The following is a 24,490-nucleotide window of genomic DNA, read 5'->3' as shown; positions in this document are numbered from 1 at the left end:
TCACGGTTAGAAACTGTGTTTCCTCTCTCACCAATGTGAGTTTTGGAGATAGGTGTGGATCCACTAGCCATGATGTCTGGGAACACACAATATGACAGACAGTTCGAGAAAGTGAATAGGGATTCATTCAACCACCTCCTTTCATCTTTCCTACTCCCAATCTCTACTCCTCATTCTGGTCATCATGCATAAACCAAACACACAGACACCCTTTGAAGTTGTGTGTCTCATTCTCTCCCTCTTTAGGTTTTTCACCTCGTGGAGCAAACCTGGCAACTCTGAAAATATAGAACATAATGTGCTATCATTACACTTGCATGTAATTCAACTATCAATTGGTAGACACTACAACTGAACCTAATCACAGTATCACAGTTTGCAAACGACACAACAGTGGTAGGCCTGATCAATGACGAGACAGCGTATAAGGGGAAGTCAGAGACCTGGCCGGGTGGTGCCAGAATAACAACCTATCCCTCAACGTCACCAAGACTAAGGAGATGATTGTGGACTACAGGAAAAGGAGGACCGAGCACGCCCCCATTCTCATCGACGGGGCTGTAGTGGAGCAGGTTGAGAGCTTCAAGTTCCTTGGTGTCTACTTCAACAACACACTAGAATGGTCCAAACACACCAAGATAGTCGTGAAGAGGGCATGACAAAGCCTATTCCCCCTCAGGGAACTAAAAAGATTTGTCATGGGTCCTGAGATCCGCAAAAGGTTCTACAGCTGCAACATCGAGAGCATCACTGCTTGGTACGGCAACTGCTCGGCCTCTGACCGCAAGGCACTACAGAGGGTAGTGCGTACGGCCCAGTACATTACTGGGGCTAAGCTGCCTGCCATCCAGGACCTCTACACCAGGCGGTGTCAGAGGAAGGCCCTAAAAATTGTCCAAGTGCCAAGTGTAGGACAAAAAGGCTTCTCAACAGTCTTTACCCCCAAGCCATAAGACTCCTGAACAAGTAATCAAATGGCTACCCGTACTATTTGCATTGTGTGCCCCAACCCTCTTTTTACGCTGCTGCTACTCTCTTTTCATCATATATGCAGTCACTTTAACCATATCTACATGTACATACTACATCAATCAGCCTGACTAACCAGTGTCTGTAGGTAGCCTCGCTACTTTTATAGCCTCACTACTGTATATAGCCTGCCTTTTTATTGTTGTTTTATTTTCTTTTACCTACCTATTTTTCACCAAATACCTTTTTTTGCACTATTGGTTAGAGCCTGTAAGTAAGCATTACACTATAAGGTCTACACCTGTTGTATTCAGCGCACGTGACAAATAAACTTTGATTTGACATCTATGGATATATACCAAACTAAACCTGGACTTGCATGCAGGGTGAGAATATTCTGTGGGAGCATCCACAGGAATGCTTACCTTCAATCACAGAGAGAGATTGTCTGAGTGCTGCATTTTCTCTTTTGAGCTCACTTATTTGAACGTTTTCATGGTTAGCTATATTTGCATATTCTGTTTTGCAACTAAGGTGAGGTCCTCACTCTCTGTGTCACTTTGAGGTCTGGCCTGGAAAGACAAAGATTCTTTGTAAAGCTTACAAATTTAGACATGAATAGGCAACATATTTTTTAAAGACCAACAATTTACACTATTTGTGGTGTTTTTTAGTCTCAATGATTGGAGATGTTTCAGACATAATTATTAACCACAGAAATATATTTTTTTAAATGTATTTGGTTGTGTTGAAGAGAAATCAGATTTTTATGACACAAAGTGTTATGCTAATATTAGTGATTAGTATTAAGGAGATGAGACAGGGTTAAATTCACCTTTAATTCATCAACTTTATGCATCAGCAGCTAGTAAGCTAGTAAGCTAGCAGCTAGTAAGCCGGTGGATCGGCCTGCCGAACAGCTAACTAGCCAGCGGTTAGCATGCTACCTACACATACTAGTGTACTAGCTCTTTAGCTAGCTAACATTAGCTACATTAGTTGTTATTGTTATAACCAATGTCTTGGCGGTATAACCTTTGATAACATTAACGATTAATAACATTAACCATATATTAATGTATATTAATTTATAACATTAACCATATATTGTTAGCTAGCTACGTTATACTGTGTCATTATCTGGGTAATGTTAGCTAGCTAGTTAGCTTACCATCTAGAGCCATGACAAACGCGGGATATCTCTTCCCCGCACGCTGCCAATTAACAATACATTCTTTCAAATTGTATTGGAAGTTTCAAATGTATTCTGTCATTACTACATTTGTAATGTGATAGGTGTTTTATCATGGCTATATTCAAGAAAATATTTGATCAGTCGTCTTCCTCAAATGAAAGGGATGATGACGCAATCTTTGCGAGAGGGAGGGAGTCTGATTTCATTTTTCCTCAATTCTAGGCTCAGAAACTTCATTCAGGATCGTTCTGAAGGATTTGTTGCCATAGAAATGTACCTGGCTTAAAGGTGAGCCACTTTCATGGTATCGGTTATCCTGAGTTGAATGTTACCTAGGATTTGTTAGCTAAGGTGGTTGGTTCACACTTTATAATTCCGTTCTGTATCTCTGTTATTGGTCAAAGAACTACCTACAAAAGACCCAAGGCTAAATTACTTCTGGTTTACAGTTCAGACGTTGTGTTGTATTCAGTGAATCCTCTTCCGCTCCGCTCCCTGATTAGGTTTCGAAGATAGCAGTATGTTCATTTGGCCAGATAGTGTTTTTAATTCAGCCTGAGAAGGCCAAAGGCCAAATCAGTGGAGCAGATCTCCACCTAACACCATCTCTTAACAGTTGTATACATTTTTCAGACTTCTCTATGGCCTACACAATTGAATTGTACAATGGTTTTCCATCCTGAAAGACTAATATAATTGTATTGTTTCTTTATTTAACTAGGCAAGTCAGTTAAGAACAAATTCTTATTTTCAATTATGGCCTAGAAACAGTGGGTTAACTACTTTGTTCAGGGGCAGAACAACAGATTTTTACCTTGTCAGCTTGGGGATTTGATCTTGCAACCTTCCGGCTACTAGTCCAACGCTCTAACCACTAGGCTACCTGCCTCCCCAAATAATAGTGATAGTATGAGTGTTGTTTTTAGTATAGTATGTACAGTGTAATCTACTGTACATCATTGCATTGACCCACAATAAGCTATTATAAATTTATGTCCAAGAAATCCTGCCAAAAACATTTGAGAGACCTTTTAAGACCATCTTACGAGTCAGAAACTGGTACAGAGGAAAAACAATAGATTTACTTTTGTATTGTATGATCTTTGGTGTTTATGACAACACTAATTATAAACCACATTCCTGTTTATAGAATGTATATTTCTACTAGCTACAAAAGATTAACACAGAAGGTAGCAGTGAAATTACGTCAGCAGATTGTCTTGAATATATGGCTTCCAAATACATTTCTGGTTTGGATCCAATCTGTCTAGTCATTGAAGATAATTGCAGTTACATGGACAAATTCCATATCCAAATTCAGCTGGCATGAATTGTAGTAATGGAATTGGACCATAATTGTGAAAGGCTCATGAGAGGATAAAGCTCTCACCTATCCTCATAAACTGACATTGGGAAATGTCATACCTGTCTCTCTGTGTTCTGCCCATTGTACTATTGTACATTACTTGCAGAGATACATTTCTTTCGTGATTCATCATGCACTCAGTTCAGCTGTTTTGTCAAACGCACGTCAGCATCTCGTCTCTTATACAACATTCAAATATCAGTTTTACAGAGACATTTACAATCAGGGCAATTACCGAACATAATGATAGATCATTAGGAAAATATAAAAGGGATGAAAATGAAGAGGTAGGGTAATTATTGTAAACAAACCAAATTGATTTAGCTAGCTTCGCTGTTGAGAGTGCACCTGTCTGACAACGCTTTGTCATGCAGATAGGCCTGGGTTATCATGCTTTATCTGCCTGAGAGCTTTTGAGGATACCGAGATTGGCACTCAACCAATCAAGTCTGTGCTCTAATCAGATTTGTAAAACCTGCTTTATAACTTTACCCACCTCAAATTGTTGTGGAATATGCTTATGTGAAATCAGAGCGAATTGCAGGCCAAGTTTTCATAGAATGGATACAGTCACTTTTCCTGTCTTAAATCAAAGTGTTAGTATTTGTTTGATTTACTTCCTGTCTGGAGCCAGCTCATTGTTAATGTCAAATGATATGCACTTGATACGGCCTGAATAGAAAATGTGTGCACTTTAATTCAGTCATGTCTGGCTAATTTCAATACAACTTCCTCCATTCGAACTTTTGAACTTCCATGTATGTCTTTTGTTACATTCATCCTACACAGTGAAGTTCTTTCACCACTTCTGTTTTTTTAGAAAGCATGTGGAAGAGTGTCAAAGTAATTTGTATACTCTGAAATAGTTTTAATTGGTGTAAATAAGCCTAAGAATAGTGTTTGAATAAATGTGCCATGTAGCAAAGTTATATATTTTTTGTTCTGGCAAGTATTATATTCATCCAAATGGGAGTTGATAATATTCGGGAAGGGCCACACCTCTGTAAGACTAAAGTGATGTGTAGTAACCCTTGGTCCCGCCTACACACAACCACCCTTGTCCCTGAAGTTTAGCCAGGGTTCATACTGCACTTGAGTAGTGATAACAGAACAGGGCCGTGCTCTCTCTCTCCCTTGCTCTGAAGTTTAATTTTTAACTCGTAGGAGAGAGGAGATAGGAGAAAATCAGTGCCTGCTGTCAGGGTGCAGCTTGAAGCATGGCACAAGCAAAGGAGTAAATCCGATACTTTCTGGATGAAGAACTGTACGGACGGTCGATGAACTCAGACTTCAGGCCAGTAATGGAGAGTCCTGCCACGGTGAGCCGTGTGTTTCAAAGAAGCTAAAACGAGGAAGAAACTTTCTGGTATGTCTAATAGGATCCTAATATTCTTCTGTGATATGGCTTATCTGGGCAACAAAGAGGTCAAACAAAGAGGTGTTAAGTTAATCTACTTTTAGAGTTAACCACGGTTTTGGACGAGTGTGTCAGAAATATATTATTTTATCTCTGAAAAATATATCTCTCCCTGGCTGTTTGGATTTCCTCTGGGCTCTATTACAGACTCTGCCCTGCTGAACTGATACGCTAGGAAAAAATCTATATCTGGAAATCGAAACTCAGTAACCATGAATGAGGGGGAGGCCGAGATAGCCGAGGAAAAAGACTGGAAGGAGCTGGAGCCCAACTATGGCATCAAAGTCTTCCTCACTGTCCTGTACAGCCTCATCCTGCTCACAGGCATCGTGGGTAATGGAATCACCATTCGGGTGACACAGGTGCTGCGGCAGAATGGCTACCTGCAAAAATATGTGACGGACCACATGGTGAGCCTGGCATGTTCCGACCTTTTGGTCCTCCTCATAGGAATGCCCGTAGAGCTCTACAGTGCCACGTGGTTCCCCTTCACCTCAGCCTCGGGTGACGCTTCCTGCAAGATCTACAACTTCCTGTTCGAGGCCTGCAGTTACGCCACCATCTTGAACGTGGCGACGCTCAGCTTTGAACGCTACATTGCCATTTGCCACCCGTTCCGCTTCAAGGCCCTGGGCAGAGAGCGAACAACTGGGAGTCTCATCGCTCTCGCCTGGGTCACGTCCGTGTTCGTAGCCCTCCCGCTGCTGTTCGTCACAGGAATGGAGGGCTATGTCCCAGAGCGAGCCATCATGCCCGTCCAGAACCTGACGTTCTGCACCAACCTGAGAAACCAGTGGGGAATGTACAGGGCCAGTATCTTTGTGGCGTTCATTGTGTACATGGTGGTGCTGGTCAGCGTGGGGGTCATGTGTCGGGCCATGATCCTGGTCCTTCAGAAAACCATGGGGCCCATAGGAAGAGGGGTCAACGGAGTTGAGGACAAGCCAAAACACGAGAGTGCCAGGGTCAAAGCCGCCAAGAAGCAAACCATCCTTTTTCTAGGTAAGTTGACACTTTTACATTCTACCTAAAATATCTAATTGCAATTTTGAAAGGATGATGATACATTTTGTTTAGCCAACTGGTGGCCACAATGTGTGTGTGTCCGTGTGCATGTTTGTGTTACACAGGGCGTGTACACCATTGCATTCCAACTGGTAGACAGTGTAGCTGTTGTGACAGGGCCGCCGGAAAATGTGTGGCGATTTTGATTTAGGTTAATAAAATATATTGTCGCAAAGAGTTAAAAAGATGGCCAAAGTGTTGTTTTTTAGTTCTATTTGCCTCATGATTTGTCAACTCACAACTCGAGCACAATTTCTCTGTCCTTCACATTGGAGTGCTTCACATCAAAGTGCTGCTGCAAGCTCTTTGCTGTGTCTTGACCAATCAGATTCACGGAAATCACAAGTCGTTCATGCTGGACGCAACGCACAAATCTCAAGGCGCTCTCTTCACTTTCCTCCGGCATTGAGTATTTCGTCAAGATGACGACCTAAGCATGCAAACTTCAAAGAGCTAGTTAGCGAAGTCTCTCAATTAATTTTTTCAACCTGAACTTCACTCAATTCAAAATACTGTAAATAAAAAAATATGTATTAGTCACTATACTGTTGGTTATTGACCTAGAAGAGAATGTCAATGTCAACATTTTCCTCAGGATCCGGTCCTCTGAAAGCTAGTGTCAAAGGAGCTAGCAACAACCATTGCAACAACACCAAGGCTACAGAGCAAAAGCATCTGACCACTACAATGTCCTGGCTACCCCCTCCTCATCAGTACCAAAAGACAGACGCAGGCATTCCTCTCACGTTTCCCCCATTAAAGACCACAACCCAAAGATAAAGGCAAACCCGGGGAAGGAGATGAAAATGAACCAAAAGTAGACAAGATTTCAAATGCAACACTACTTGGAGATAACATTCTCAAAGACAGGTTCGATAAGCAAGACAAAACACTTGAGGACATTAACTCTCAAATCAAACAGAACAATCTCATGATCACGAAAGCATCTAAGGCGTTTGAATTCAATGCTGCTGAGATAAACGAAAAGTGCTTACCTGGAAAAGAAGGTCTCATTACTCCTGAAAGACAACAAGGAGGTAAAGACCAACCCTATAGAATTAGAGTGCTATAAAAGTAGATGGAACCTCTGCATCAACGGAATGAAGAAACATTTTGTCAGCTCAAGTTTGCATTGGGTTTACATTCAAACTTGGGCTGACTAGGCTACCTACCCTTTTCAATCTAAAAGTATTAACTGGAATTAATCTATAAAAACAATAGCTGACATAGACTGTAAGTCAATTTCTTTTTAGGCCTACAGTTGCATATGTCAGGACTACACTATGCCAATCTGCATAAAACAAGCTCTGTTAGTTCTATTGTCCAATCATGTTGCTTTCTCTGTGTCTGCCGCTCTCGGCCCCAAGCTCTGATTGACTCCACGACACCATTTTTAAAAGTTATGACCCTTCAAAGGATTGATTTCACACATACGTCTTCTGTTTGGGGTGGTCTGTGCCATTACTGTCCACAGAGAATCTCAAGGGAACTCACATGAAGAACACGCCTGTAGTTGGCCATGTTATATTGATGTCACGTGGATAGAAATAAATAACCACACAACATTGAAGTGTGTATACACATTAAGTATGCAGAGTTATTTCTTCATTAGTTCTGGACCGTATTATTGTATTTTCTCATGTCTCGAATGAATGTAAAGTCCTCGTGTGCTGGAAGCAGGAAGCCTTGTTTACTGTACATTTGTTGAAAGAGACATTGGTCTAGAATTGGAGGCCTGTAATCCATCTTGACATTGACTATAATGATTATTTTGTGTGGCTGCGTGCAGACAGGTCAACATGCACATGTGAAGTGTTTGCTCTAAATTGGTTACAGGGTTTCCAGGCAATAGTTTATCCAAACAGCAAATAATACCACATGGCAAAGAGTATCGGAAGTCAACGTGAATATAATGTATTGTTAGGTTCTAAATGAACCTTGTAGAATTTCACAGACAATTAGTAAAGCTTAAACCAAGTTTATTCACCCATTGGGTCATACAGCGGCATAAGACATTCACACAAGCACTGATATTTTGTCCTTTCTCCTATACTGAGTCTCTTCCTACACATCTGAAAAGACAATGCATCTCTTTTGCTCGACATAACTTTAGTGATATCTGTTCTTCCTCACCTCATCTGACCTCACTCACTCCTCCCCAACTCACGGCTGTCATGTTGACTTGTACCAGAGTGTCTCTTCTCCTCCCATAGGATCCTTGATGGCTAACAATAATATATCCGGACAGAATGTAAACGTTATACATTCCCCTCTCTCCCTCAGTGAGCTGAATAAGTATATTTCAGATTTTCAGAACCCAACAGTATGATATATTAAGATTAAAATGACTCTATTAATGGTACAGCAGATCTCACTGGGGGTACTTGTGTTATCAAATTGAAAATGGGCAGATTTACTTCAATTTGGCACTTGATAATGTAAACTGAGATAATGTGTAACCTCATCTCTCCTCAATACTGCACTCTGCTCCTCTCAACCACCTACTTGAACCTTTCACTGTATACATATTAATATTTAGGACAGACATACCCTTGCATTTTTACATTTCTGTGTGTCATCTATTATATATTAAATATAATTATATCATATATAGATATATTATTCATCTAAATCAACAGTAATATAAGTGATATAAATTTGCAGAATGTCCAGCTGTAAAATATAGGCCTACAGTAGCATATACGCTAACCATATAATGTACGCTTAGAAACCAGGCATATGCTAAATCATCATTGGATTCGCCTTAGAAATGTGTAGCTTCTTTAGTTACTTTATTCATGTACATCCTAAGGCTTCTCCATTCCTAAATACCATCACAGCCCTTTCAGACAACAAACAATCTCCACAATTGGTTATGCCATCGTGGCTTCCATTTCACTACTAGACCAGTGATCACTACTTGAAGGTACAACAGCTCACTGAGCAGTGCTTAAAGAGCTGTCCTTCGACTGATTGCAAGGTAGGAATATCAGTGCCTGGCTGGTCTGCTGCCACTTGGCAAGTGGCACTTTGGAAGGGATTCATATGTAATTATGTGTATTTGTTTTCAGAGCGGTGTGGTTGTATTCAACAGCTAGTATTGCAACATAGCATCCTTGAGTTTGTGTTGCAATCAGAATGAAATAATAATAATACATTTAATTTGTATAACACTTCATTACAGTGATATCTCAATGCTCTACATAGACAAAAATGTAAATAATGATTTAAAGAAATGACATAAAATACACGGAACAAAAATATAAATGCAACATGTCATGAGCTGAAATAAAAGATCACAGAAATGTTCCATACACACAAAGAGCTTATTTCTCCCAGATGTTGGGCACAAATTTGTTTACATCCCTGTTAGTGAACATTTCTCCTTTGCCAAGATAATCCATCCAACTGACAGACGTGGCATATCAAGAAGCTGATTAAACAGGATGACCATTACACAGGTGCAACTTGTGCTGGGGACAATAAAAGGTCACTCTAAAATGTACCGTTTTGTCACACAACACAAGAAATTGGCAGTATGTCCAACCGGTCTCGCAACTGCACACCATGTATAACCACGCCAGCCCAGGACATCCACATCCGGCTTCTTCACCTGCGGGATCATCTGAGACCAGCCACCCAGAAAGCAGGTGAAACTGGTTTGCACAACCAAGTTTTTTCTGCACAAACTGTCATAAACCGTCTCAGGGAAGCTCATCAGCGTGCTCATCGTCCTCACCAGGGTCTTGACCTGACTGCAGTTTGGCGTCGTAATCAACTTTAGTGGGCAAATTCTCACCGTTTATGGCCACTGGCACACTGGAAAAGTGTGCTCTTCACAGATCAATCCCGTTTTCAACTGTACCAGGCAGATGGCAGACAGCGTCTATGGCGTCGTGTGGGCGAGTGGTTTGCTGATGTCAACATTGTAAACAGAGTGCCCCATGGTGGGGTTATGGTATGGGCAAGCATAAGCTAAGGACAATGAACACAATTACATTTTATCAATGGCATTTTGAATGCACAGAGATACCGTGACGAGATCCTGAGACCCATTGTCGTGCCATTCATCCGCTGCCATCACCTCATTTTTCAGCATGATAATGCACGGCACCCATGTCGCAAGGAACTGTACACAATTCCTGGAAGCTGAAAATGTCCCAGTTCTTCCATGGCCTGCATACTCATCAGACATGTCACCCATTGAGTATGTTTGGAATGCTCTTTATCGACATTTACGACAGCGTGTTCCAGTTCCCGTCAATATCCAGCAAATTTGCACAGCCATTGAAGAGGAGTGGGACAACATTCCACAGGCCACAATCAACAGCCTGATCAACTCTATGCGAAGGAGATGTGTCACACTGCATGAGGCAAATGCTGGTCACATAAGACACTGTTTTTTTGATACCTTAAAAAAAAAGTAGGGGCATGTGTCCGTGACCAACCGATGCATATCTGTATTCCCAGTCATGTGAGATCCATAGATTAGGGTCTAATGAATTTATTTCAATTAACTGATTTCCTTATATGAACTGTATCTCAGTAAAAAAAAAAATTGTTGCATGTTGCTTGTATATTTTTGTTCAGTGTAAAAACGTTTAGAATCAAGACAGGAAATAGAAGTACAGTAGTAGAATAGGTGGTAAAAGGACTTAGAGTAGGACTATAAGAAAGACAGTCTGTATAAATATGTTGTAAGGCCCATTTTAAAAGTTCTGATTGATGGAGCAGCTCTCAGATGTTCAGGGAGAGCATTCCATAGGCGAGGGGCAAGGGGGCAGAAGGCTTGGTCCCCCATAGTACGGGGACGTGAAGCATTGGTGAGTTGCTGGAGCATAGTAAGGTTAAGTACATGTCAAGTGTCAAAATAAATTAACAGTGTCATGGAGAAAGTGCAATTTTGGGAAAAACTGTAAAGCAGTCCCTGGTTGACAATTGCTGGTCCTGGGTTCAAGTCCTAGTCTGGGCTACCTCCCGAATTTGCTGCAATATAAATTATGTAGATGTTCGTCAAACCCTCATTTTCCAGTCTAGTGTTCATTGTGTGAGATGATTTATCCTGTGTCATGCTTTGTACCATCTGCCCCCTTTTCAAGAAAAGGGGCTTGACTACGTAAGGTTCCATTAGCATGACTGTAATTTAGCCAGTAGCTTCAGTAATTTATCAGCCTCCCGGTAAGGTGGGGCAGGAATAATTCATCAGCAGGTCTAGAACAGTGTTTTTTTCACTAACTAATCTGAGAGATTAACTAATGCCATCAGCCTGATGATTTGAGTCTCAGAGGGCACAGTGTTACCATTTCTAGCCACCTACCTGTAACACGGCGCTGTAGTATCAGGGTCAAAGACGAGACGTTTAAATTTGGTGTCCCAAGGCCATTCATTTAACATAAAAAGATAAATATGTAGAAATATAATATTAAATCACTCAACACTTACCCTTCTTTTGACCCAGAAATGTTTGTGTTGCAAACTATTACATTAAGTAATAGATATAAAATAGATATACATATAAAATTCTAATGACAGAAGTGTTTTTAAAAGGTAGAAATTCATCCTAAAAATATAAATGAACACCCATGGCATAATTGTGCTAGTGTTTGCAACAATACATAGAATAATAGGTGACATACTGCATATTTAAAAACTTTAATAGCTTTTGCCCAGACTTCTGCACTTCATCAATGTCAATCAATATAGCAAAGGTAAAATGCCATTTTCATGCATATCACATGATGGTAATCATCACAAATAATACCCATTGAAGACCCTCTATCAAAGTGATGAGGTGAGTAAATCTCTCTGAAATATTTGATGATTTCACCTTTTCACCCTCTAGTAACATCCACATGTCCTTCAGAACAACACAGAAAACATAATTTTAATGTTATTATTTTATAAAAAGTTATATTAAATATGAAAAGTAAGGATAATCTTTATAGGTCATTACTTTATATAGGTGGCCAAGGAACTTCCTGTTAAATATGTTTATGTTTGAAATCCGTTGTTCAGTATCACACTTTTGTCCTTCAGCACAACAAAAGTTTAAATTGTTACAATTGGCTCATTCATCCCCCTCCTCTCCCCTGTAACTATTCCCCAGGTCGATGCTGCAAATGAGAATGTGTTCTCAGTCAACTTACCTGGTAAAATAACAGATAAATAAAAAAATACAATTAAAAATATTATATCACAATGTCACCCATTATGCTGAATGACAGTAGCTTTGTTATCCCATGTTTTCACTAGTTTACAACATTTAATCATGCAATTCATAGTTACTTGTTGAATGAATACTGACTGTTAGCATTTCAAACAATTTTATGGCATTTTAACGTATTTCAAGGCACATTATCTTTATATTGTAGATGCCGTTGTCTAATAAGGAGAGGGCTGCACGGCACAGACAAAATATTAAACGCAGATCCAGTTGTTAGGGAGGAAAGACTAGCCAGAAGAAAAGCAAGGTATTGTTTTCATGGTTTCATGCTACTGTCAGCAACAGAATAGGATATAATAGGATATAAAGCTGGGTGGATAACACTTAACATTAAGTTGCACTATTACACTGTAGTTAATGTTTTATTGAACTGCAGTTAAGGTATAACTGATGGATTGTTAATATTGTTTTACACAATTATGGATATTTTTTTTATTTTGAATTATATTAGTTAATAGCTGCTTCACATTTGGGGAACTTTATGAAAAATTGAGACTGTACAAGTTTGAATTGAAGTAGTTTGATGGGCATTTTATGTAGCTATTTTGTGTAGGTGAAATTGCATGTGTGTACCTGCAGTTTAACTGGCTGCACCAAGTTGAGCAGTGCCGAAACTTAAAAGACACACTTAAAGAACACGAGGTTGTAATCCACATGGACTTTTTAAGAAAATTATGCGTGTAAGCTGCATACAGAGGTTCAGGCTTTTCATTTTGGGGGCAGCCGTAAGCAGGCAACTGTACACACAGGTGTTGTGTACACATCACAGGAATGCCAATCCTATGTCTCCATTTCAGATTCCCTTCGGCATGACGAGCGTGCCGTGTGGGCTGTTCTAAAGCCCGTCTTCGATAATATGAAGGGGAAAAAACATCCCTGACCACACTATACTGCATGAGTGAAGGCCCCGTCACACAATATAGAAATGCAAATAATTTCTACCTACTGAGCACGGTGCCATTTCTCATGGGTTTCAAAAAGGTAACGTGGAATTTTTCTGAAAAGTCCCACGGAAAAGGTGCACCCGTTGGGTTTGGTGGTTCCGTGAAACGTTGTGCAGGTGAGTTTGTCAAAAGACGGCGGTGACCTCCAGAGCCCAAAGGAGCTCTACACCATGCTGGAGAAAACGCAGTCATGTGTAAAGTACTTCTGGATTGCTAAAGATGAGATTAACCGATTTGATAAAGCCGTTGCCAGCTGTCAAAGGAACCTTAAAAATCCTCCAGATCGTTGTGAAGGAACCTGGAAAGATCCACCATCGGGAGGTGTCCTGCTGCTCCTGAGCATGCATCTCCTGTGAGTGCAATGCTCCAACAGAGGTGGACTTTCAGAACCAAAATGCAGAAACAGAAGACAGCCTATCCACAATGGTGAAACCACCAGAGGACTTAAACGGAAAGTTCGTAATAGTCAATTACGATTACCAGCCATTTGTCAGCCAAGTTTTGAAGGTTGTGGGAGAGGAGATGGAAATCAGTTGCATGCAACAAGCAGCTGAAGTAAATAATTAATTTGCATGGCCCCAAGTTAAGTTCATCACATACTACTTCAAGTCGTATGTCCAAGCAGTAATCTCCGAACCAGAGCCGTTTACTACAAAACAAAGGAATTCAATACTCTGCAACTCTGACTGGGAAAAGTTTACAGAGATTCATTAGTCCAAATTCCAAGTTATACACCAGTTAGGCTACAGAATACTACATAGGCCTACACAAGAAAATTACATACACAAGCGATCTAAAAATAAATCCATGTTTTAAAGATGTTATTGAATGATGAGTTCAGTTTGAGAACGTTGATGAGTTCCATTTGATGTTCAGACAATGGATTTGGTTAATATTCTGATGTTCAGAAATGTTTTGTTTTGATGTTGGTGGGATCATATTTTATGTATTTTCTTTCAAATGCCTGATGTGACGTAATTTCATGATATTACTTTGAGAAAGATATCCACTGTTTCGTGATGATTTTAAGCAAAACTACAGTTTTTTTGCACAATGTTTATGGAATGTTTTTTAATTGATGCTTTGTTTGAAATGTTGATGATAATTTAATCCTACGTGAATTAAATTGTACCTCATGTGTCAGTTAAACTATGTTGCATAGTAAAACCCATGTTCTTTATGTGTGTGGTGTATAGGTCATCTCTCTCTCTCTCTCTCTCTCTCTCTCTCTGTCTCTCTCTCTCATGGAAGTGATCTAAGTTCAGCTAGCCTGCACATTTTAAACATCTTGTGTTTATTTCACAGTTTTATATCTTAAAAAATAGCTAAAAGAAAAATACTATTGCTACTACTAATAATAGTTAATATGATCATTATTGTTATTGCTGAAGGAATCACATTTAATCAATATTAGTGGGCTGTAGTGATATGTGTCATTCAGGGTAACAACATAGTGTCATACAGTATAACACCAGTATTTTATATTAAAATACAATAATTTTGTGTTGACTCAGAGAGACAAAAACAAATCTCAAAGGATGAAGGGAAAGATATTTTCATAGATTTTTTTTCAGATAGTTTTGTAAAAAAAAAAAAGAGTTGTACCCATGACACGTCAAATTATGTGATATTCAAAATAAAATGTCTTTTTTTGGGGGGTAGTTATATTTCTGCCAGTCCAAGCATGGATATATAACCTTGTCATTGTGAAAAATGGGCATAAAATTATGATAAAAAAACAACACTTAGTACTGAATTACATTTTAATAGGGTACATTCACATGAATCACTGTAAAAATTAATGATTGGCTTTATTTTTGAATATAGCTATATAAGGGCATAGGTGATACTCCATTGAACATAAAACAAGCATTTTAGATAATTGTAATTGCTGTTTTATTTTTTTGTTACTTTGAAAACCTTATACGTCTTTGACCCATCAACATTCATCATGCTTTTTCTGTATTAACACAAGACACATTGATGTAAAGTAGCACATTGATTTTAAGACTTGCATGCCCTTTTGAAACCTTATCCTAAACTTTGTAAACGTTGCTCTTTTGCACCCCAGTATCTCTACTTGCACATCATTATCTGCACATCTATCAATCCAGTGTTAATGCTAAATTGTAATTATTTCTCCACTATGGCCTATTTATTGCCTTACCTCGATCATTTTACTACATTTGCACACGCTGTACATAGATTTTTCTATTGTGTTATTGACTGTACGTTTGCTTATCCCATGTGTAACTCTGTGTTGTTTTTGTCGCACTGCTTTGCCTTATCTTGGCCAGGGTGCAGTTGTAAATGAGACCTTGTTCTCAACTGGCCTACCTGGTTAAATAAAGGTGAAATCATAGAATAATATATTTTATACAATATTATTATTTTATTCATGTTATATTTTAAAGTAAGTGAACACACTCAAACATAGTAATAACTGATTAACCCTATGGTGTAATGATCTCATTGCCTGGAGTGTAAAAACAAGATGCCATTTTCATGGGTCGGACTCAATTACATGTCGGCCCGTACATCTTCACTGGTTTAATTGTGTCTTTGAAATTGGATAGAGTGAGAATCAGATTGAGTGTACAGTATGTGCTCCGGTGACCTCCCTACGGGTTCTGGTTCTGACAGGACAGGGGGATGGCTGGCCATATTACAGTGATGAAGGCGTGAAATGGGGTTTCATCCATTAGCCCCTACTCATTGTGCACTGGAGCAGGCATAATTCAGCTTGTCAAGCAGCATGGACACTGGCACCTCAATCATGTCATACTGAGCCAATGGAAATTAAAAGTTAAATTACATTGTTTTGAGGTAGTTATCCTCTGATGATTAATATCATGATGATGATAATCCTGAAGCAAAAAAGAGTACACTTTCTACTCAAACAGGCATAAATTATTCTTACCAACCAATTTAATACTATTTTCTACACCTATATTTTCTTTAATTAAGAAAATAGAAATTTCACATATGAGCTTGTCTGACCACTATGCTTACAACTGCCTATTTCAAATGTATGAATCTCCTAAAAAAAAGCCACAAGATGCCGTTTCAACATTTCATTACTGCAAAATCATACATTCTGTGATCAATTAGAAATTTCACTAAATTAATTCATAATGATCAATTAAAATTATGTCAATGACCCCTGGATTCTTTGGGATGCCACCAAAGGTTTTATAAAAATAATGCAACTGAATTTGCATCTTCGCTGAATAAATCACAATAAAAGAAGACATCAGATTTGGACATTTCTTAACTGTGTTACAGCGTTCTCAACAAACACTCTTTTCAGACCCAGTAGCTATTACTCTTTCCAAAGTCAAGACAGAATTTAATGTTTTGATTTTTTTTAAATAGCAACATTTGCCATCCATCGAGTAAGACCCAACCATTACTTCCATGGTAATCATTCAAAATAGGTATTTTGCAACAATCACAACTAAATGTAATCTTAGCGACTGTTCAAATCAATGGAAATAATCTGGGTGGCCATTTGATTAATTGTCCAGCAGTCTTATAATTTGGGGGTAGAAGCTGTTAAGGAGCCTTTTGGACCTAGACTTGGTGCTCCGGTACCGCTTGCCATGCGGTAACAGAGAGAAAAGTCTATGACTTTGGTGACTGGAGTCTTTGACAACTTCAATAAATAATACAAAAACAACATTGTAAGCCTATGAGAACCCTCTAAAATGTTTTGTTTAGACGTAATAACTATGTAAATTTAGCCTATGTTGAATGGGTACAGATGTTGAACATCAGTTGACTTCCCTGAAGGTGGGTGTGTTCAGCTGTTCTAACATAATTGCAAAAGGGTTTTCCAATGATCAATTAGCCTTTTTAAAATGATAAACTTGGATTAGCTAACACAACGTGCTATTGGAACACAGGAGTGATGGTTGCTGATAATGGGCCTCTGTACGCCAGTGTAGATATTCCATAACAAATATTCAGTTTCCAGCTACAATAGTCATTTACAACATTAACAATGTCTACACTGTATTTCTGATCAAGTTTATGTTATTTTAATGGACAAAAAATGTGCGTTTCTTTCAAAAACAAGGGCATTTCTAAGTGACCCCAAACTTTTGAATGGTAGTGTAAGTAAAACTATTTTAAAGTACTACTTACTTAGTTTTTTGGGGTGTCTGTACTTTAATTTACTATTTATATGTTTTACAACTTTTACCCCACTATATTACTAAAGAAAACATGGTACTTTTTACTCCATACATATTCCCTGACACCTAAAAGTACTCATTACATTCAGAATGTTCAACCAAGACAGAATTAGGGCACCTATCAATATAACACTTTGTCAACCCTACTGCCTCTGATCTGGCGGACTCATGAAACACAAATACTGTGTTTGTAAATTATCTCTGAGTGTTGGAGTGTGCCCCATGTATGTCCATAATTAAAAATAATAAGAACATCTTGCCGCTTGGTTTGCTTAATATAAGGAATTTGATGTATAGCATTTACTTTTACTTTGTACTTTTACTCAAGTATGACGATTGAGTACTTGTTCTACTGCTGTACTTGAGTATATTTAATACCAGATACTTTCAGGCTTTTACTCAAGTAGTGTTTTACTGGGTAACTTTCACTTGTACTTGAGTCATTTTCTATTAAGGTATTTTTACTTTTACTCAAGTATGACTTTGAGTACTTTTTCCACCACTGGTCTTCACTGATATGTCTTTAACACCAAGGAAACATTTTACAATTAAATTGGCCTCATCGCCCAACTGTTGTTCACTCTGTCCCCTAAATCAGGTAGGCACATTACTTCATATGATGTGGGAGTGTCCTGCAGTTAAATGCTTCTGGGGCAAGTTAATTTCATAGTGAATGAATTTAAATATTTAATGCGTTGCATCTATTATGTTACTTAATGATGACAACCCCACAATCTGGGGCGGCAGCGTAGCCTAGTGGTTAGAGCGTTGGACCAATAACCTAAAAGTTCAAATCCCTCAGCTGACAAAGTATAAATCTGTCATTCTGAACAAGGCAGTTAACCCACTGTTCCTAGGCCATCATTGAAAATAAGACTTAACTGACTTGCCTAGTAAAATAAAAATGAGAGAAGATTACTGCTGGGAGGCAGAACTGCTACAAAAACATCTCTTGACTAAGATGGCAACCACCTCACTCTTTCCCCCAATTCGCCAGTGGATACAGTTACTATTAGAAGTTATTAGAGTAATTGACAATGGTGAATGGTGGAACAATTGAGTCCTGGACGAATCTTACTATTATCGGTGACAGTACCAGTAACGAGGAAAGCGATAATATCGTGTGTAACTACTACACAGACGAGGATGAAAATAATATGGACACCAACTTTAATAACCCAATAACAAGTTAATAGGTAAATATTTGGCCGTTTTGTTGCACTACATGAAGTGCTAATCTCTGTAATGAAATTATAAAACTATTAATGGCATCGTATAAGCAGTTTATTAAAAAGTGCCTTATGTAAGGTAAAGTTTAACCGGATAATGTTAACACATGATAGCATTAGTTATACTAAACTGTCTCTAACCACTATTTCAAACAATGTATTTACATAAAGATATGTTTAATTGTTAATGGTTATATAGTCAATAGGATATTTATACATGTAATATATAATTTGCGAATACTTAAAAGGACGAGTAAGAATTTTCTCTCAATCTGCGATTCTCTTAAGTCATACAGGTAACTATTAATTATGATAATTAGTAATTAACAACTTCTCAGCAATTTGTAGCAGATTCAAAACAACTTGTAGCAGATGAACCTCAGCTTCCTCTCACATTTTTACGTATCCCCAATGGAGCTTTTTAGTGGTAATGCTTCCGCAAGGATATGCGGAGGAACAATTATCATCCCAACCCTCCCTGTTCTTGTACTCCAAGGCATCCGTGTTCACCCACAGACAGTAGCCACCAAGGAAGCGGAAACCCATCTACACTATCAGTGTTATTCTTTATCTCCTCCTGGATATTTCTCATTGCAACATTATTCTCGTTCTCAGAGAGAAGGATGACGATGTCAGTGAAATGCTTTCTACAGTAACGCACGGCCTCCTATGTCTTCTTCTCATGGACCAGGGTCATCTGGCGCATCTCCTCAAAGCAGTAGAAAGTTAATCGCAAATCACTGAACTGATACAATGTCAGTACTTTTTTGGCAATGAAGGCACAGTTCACGGTGTCTTAAACTGAGTTGATTGAGTGGTTATTCCAACACCTTATCATTTGGTTATTGGTGTCCCAACCAATAGGTCCACCCAAACCCGCTACATCTTCAATGGAGGCCAAGCCAGTGTAGTGCTCACTGCAGTACCTACAGTATGTGCGTTTGTGCTTTTTATCTGGCTGTCCACGTTGAAAAGCTCTCTCAACAGACCAGGCCACCCCACATAGAGCTATGATGAAGAGGCCAGTGTATCTGCTCTTCCCCTGCATGGTGCCTCAGTGTTCTGGGCGGACTGGAGATGCCCCCCTCGTCTTCTGATGCTGGTGCTCTCTGTGACCGTGGGTCACTGCGTTTACCCCAAGCCCATCCCTTAAGGAAATTGTCAATCTGCCTCTCAGGCAAATTCTTGGAGTCATGGAAAATCCTCCCTGTCTCCTGATGAGTATGTTGGATGAATATGGGGGGAACCCATTTGAAGTGATGTTCTGTTCAATTGTCATGCTTCTTTGACTCAACTCACTTTACAAATGAGTTCTGGGTAGGCCTGATGAAGTATTCATTTTGGAGACTTCTAGTTTGGGCATGTTCATTTGAGATTAATCTAGCAAGTCTAATTGTAATGCTTCACTATAAAAAATTATGTAATTTTATATGAGTATATATTTAATTACAAACTGCTGATTGGCTGGCAGCTGTGGTATATCAGACAGTATATACAACTGGTATGACAAAGCGTTTATTTTTACCGCTCTAATTATGTTGGTAACCAGTTTACAGTGCATTCGGAAAGTATTCAGACCCTTTGACTTTTTCCACATTTTGTTACCTTATTCGACAATTGATTAAATAAATAAAATCCTCATCAATCTACACATAATACCCCAAAATGACAAAGCAAAAACAGGTTTAAAAATTATTGTAATTTTTTTAATATATTTTTTAATTAATCACATTTACATAAGTATTTTGTTGAAGCACCTTTGGCAGTGATTAGAGCCTCGAGTCCTCTTGGGTACAAGCTTGGCACACCTGTATTTGGGGAGTTTCTCCCATTCTTCTCTGCAAGTCCTCTCAAGCTCTGTCAGGTTGGATGTGGATTTTTGCTGCACAGCTATTGTCAGCTCTCCAGAGATGCTTGATCGGGTTCAAGTCCGGGCTCTGACTGGGACACTCAAGGGCATTCAGAGACTTGTCCCGAAGCCACTCCTGCATTGTCTTGGCTTTGTGTTTAAGGTTGTTGTCCTGTTGGAAGGTGAACCTTCACCCCAGTATGAGGTCCTGAGCGCTCTGGAGCAGGTTTTCATAAATGATCTCTCTGTACTTTGCTCTGTTCATCTTTCCCTCAATCCTGAGAATACAGCAGTCCAGTACCCTACGCCAGACCAGTCCCTGCCACTGAAAAACATCCCCAAGCACGATCCTTCCACCACCATGCTTCACCATAGGGATGCTGCCAGGTTTCCTCCAGACGTGACGCTTGGCATTCAAAGCCAAAGAGTTCAATCTTGGTTTCATCAGACCAGACAATCTTGTTTCTCATAGTCTGAGAGTCCTTTAGATGCCTTTTGGCAAACTCCAAGCGGGCTGTCATGTGCCTTTTACTGAGGAGCTGCTTCCGTCTGGCCACTACCATAAAGGCCTGATTGGTGGAGTGCTGTAGAGATGGTTGTCCTGTACCTGAGCCTTTTGAGCTCAAATTTGAATACTTATGTCTTTTACACCTATTGTTTGCTGTTTGGGGTTTTAGGCTGGGTTTCTGTAAACTTTGAGATATCAGCTCTGATTTGATTTGATTTGATTTATGTAAATATGGTATTTCAGTTTTTTATTTGTAATACATTTGCAAACATTTCTAAAATACTTTTTTGGGCTTTGGGCTATGGGGTATTGTGAGATGTATTTATTTTTCAATCCATTTTAGAATGAGGCTGTAACATAACAAAATGTGTGAAAAAGGAATTGGTCGAATACACTGTATAATAGCAATAAGGCACCTCGGGTTTGTGATATATGGCCAATATACCACAGTTGCGTCGTGCCTAAGAACAGCCCTTAGCCGTGATATATTGCCAGAATACCACACCTCCTCGGGCATTATTGCTTAATTATACTTTCATTGCAGTAGTATTTAATACACTCAAGTACTGTAGCCTATGTTGCATGAATTCTTGTCTGGTCAACTTCACATTGAAAGCCAGTTCTATCTAAACTAATGGAAACTTTGAACCACAGTGTGCCTTAGTGTTTGTTAAGAATTGTGTATTCTGAAATTATTTGAAAAGCAGCACTAGTGTCTCAAGTGGAGATTAGAGATTAATCATATAAGATACGTCCAAAATAACACCCTATTCCCAATGTAGTGCACTACTTTTGACAAGAGCCAAATAGACCCTTGTCAAAAATAGTGCACCACATTGTGAATAGGGTGCCATTTGGGATGCAGGGCTTTGTTCTCATTCAGATTGTGACAGACACTCAATCAGACTGTCGTCTTCCACCAGTTGAGAGGGAACAGCAGGCAAATCACAGCTTTGTGTGACAAACAAATTGAGCCAAGAACATGCAACACCCTTCACCCTCCCCTTAACCTGAATAGGAGCAGGATGACTGAGCATAACTGAAAAAATAGTTTTAGTCTAAGTCCCTTTGTAAGCCTTTTAAAGAAGAGTAACGGCCAGCTCTTCCACAGATAACTGTAAAAACCAGCAATATTATGAACACTACCCCACTACTGGGAGTAGTCATAGGTGTTACGAAACCAGCTAGCTAGCATACTAATATTGCAACACTCGCTAAGTCTAGGGATCCTAGGCCTAGCTAAATGGTCTGTAACCTGATTTAATGTGTGCATTTGTGTGAGAAGTTGGAGTATGCAGACTGTGTTGTATGCATGTTCCCCAGGAGACAGCAAACTTACCTGGATCCAGGGCCAGCTCAGTCTTGACTCCTTGGTCGACTAGCTCAAACGAGTTATTGATGTTTACATTTTAGTAATTTAGCAGACTCTGTTATCAACAGTGACTTACTTTTAGTGCATTCATTTTAAGATAGCTAAGTGGGACAACCACATCTTAGTCATAGTAAGTACATTTTTCCTCAATAAAGTAGCTATCAGCAAAGTCAATGCTAGTAAGTGGTGACCAACAATTAATAGTACATACAAAAAGGACAAGATATAGCTGGTCACCGAAACCTGGTTCTACCTTGAACCAAAAAGGGTTCTCCCTTTGGAAACCTTTTTTCTAAGAGCATATATAGAAAATAATAGTAAATCCAATATATGAATATTTTTGGAAAAAAGTGTGTCAGTACCCCACTGTGACCCTCACAGAAAATGACAATAATATATTCTGCAAAACCTGCAAAATTAGGCTACTTTACTACAAATGAAAATGCACATCAAGAAATACAAAAGCATCTCCATAATCATCTGACACACACGGCCAATATGTTCTTCATATTGACTTTGTCTTGCAAAGGTGAGCAAGGTGAAGAAGTTGTTCTGGTTGATTCAGTGTATTTGCAGGCAGTTAACAATTCAACATTGTCGAAAAAGTAAGCAACAATACAGACCAGACAGTTAACTGTAAATGTGTGGATACATTTAATCAGGTCATATAAACTCAACTCATATTACAACCAGTCAGTCCCCCAAAAAATCAAAGTTTGTTTCAAAAGAAGCATTTCACTACACCCGCAATAACATCTGCTAAATATGTACAATTTGATTTGAAGAAAGCACCCTGACAATAGGGGTAGACGTAACATAGTAAACGAAAATCAGGGAAACTCATTAGTTTGAAATGTTATGTTTGGTATGCTATGTCCGCGGTCAAACGACCACCCCTCATCTCTGTCAAACGCTCCCTAAAACACTTCTGCGAGCAGGCCTTTCTAATCAACCTGGCCCGGGTATCCCGGAAGGATATTGACCACATCTCGTCAGTAGAGGATGCCTAGTTGTTCTTTAAAAGTGCTTTCCTCACCATAAGGAAGCCCCTTTCAAAACATTTTGAACTAAGAACAGATATAGCCCTGGTTCACTTCAGACTTGACTGCCCTTGACCAGCACAAAAACATCCTGTGGCGTACTGCACTAGCATCGAATAGTCCCCGCGATATGCAACTTTTCAGGGAAGTCAGGAACCAATATACTCGGTCAGCTAGGAAAGCATTTTCATACAGCTAGGAAAGCTTTTTCATACAGAAATTTGCATCCTGCAGCACTAATTCCAAAAGGTTTTGGGACACTGCAAAGTCCATGGAGAATAAGAGCACCTCCTCCCAGCTGCCCACTGCACTGAGGCTAGGAAACATTGTCACCACCGATAATCGAGAATTTCAATAAGCATTTCTCTACGGCTGGCCATGCTTTCCACCTGGCTACCCCAACCCCGGCCACAGCTCTGCACCCCCTGCAGCAACTGGCCCAAGACCCCTCTGCTTCTCCTTCACCCAAATCCAGACAGCTGATGTTCTGATAGAGCTGCAAAATCTGGATCCCTACAAATCAGCTGGGCAAGACAATCTGGACCCTCTCTTCCTAAAATTATCTGCCGCCATTACTAGTCTGTTGAACCTCTCTTTCGTATCGTCAGATTCCTAAAGATTGGAAGGGGGCCGCGGTCATCCCAGTCTTCAAAGGGGGAGACACTCTAGACCCAAACTGTTAACAGACCTATATTCATCCTGCCCTGCCTTTCTAAAGTCTTTGAAAGCCAAATGAACAAACAGATCACCTACCATTTCGAATCCCACCGTACCTTCTCCGCTATGCAATCTGGTTTCCTAGCTGGACACGGGTGCACCTCAGCCACGCTCAAGGTCCTAAACGATATGGTAACCGCCATCGATAAAAGAGTACTGTGCAGCCGTCTTCATCAACCTGGCCAAGGCTTTCAGCTCTGTTAATCACTGTATTCTTATCGGCAGACTCAACAACCTTGGTTTCTCTAATGACTGCCCATACACATGGTTAGCAGATGTTAATGCAAGTGTAGCGAAATGCTTGTGCTTCTAGTTCCGACCATGCAGTAATATCTAACAAGTTATCTAATAATTTCACAACAACTACCCTTTACACACAAGTGTAAAGGAATGAATAGGA

The 24,490-nt window shown here is 39.5% G+C and overlaps 1 protein-coding gene across 1 annotated transcript in view; it reads left to right on the top strand.

Moving 5' to 3' along the window:
- Positions 1-4,609: 4,609 nt before the first annotated feature.
- The window catches only part of LOC115107728 (G-protein coupled receptor 39-like), a 68,699-nt gene continuing 48,818 nt past the window's right edge, over positions 4,610-24,490 (top strand). The window contains exons 1-2 of the mRNA XM_029631322.2: positions 4,610-4,896; positions 5,095-5,949. Coding sequence (XP_029487182.1) covers positions 5,160-5,949 — 790 coding nt within the window. The 5' untranslated portion in view covers positions 4,610-4,896; positions 5,095-5,159. The remainder of the gene's footprint in view (positions 4,897-5,094; positions 5,950-24,490) is intronic.

The sequence above is a fragment of the Oncorhynchus nerka genome, linkage group LG3 (genome assembly GCF_034236695.1).
Source record: "Oncorhynchus nerka isolate Pitt River linkage group LG3, Oner_Uvic_2.0, whole genome shotgun sequence".
In the NCBI taxonomy this organism is placed as follows: domain Eukaryota; kingdom Metazoa; phylum Chordata; class Actinopteri; order Salmoniformes; family Salmonidae; genus Oncorhynchus; species Oncorhynchus nerka.
Note: the sequence above shows the minus strand (reverse complement) of the source record. Positions and strands in the feature narration are given on the sequence as shown.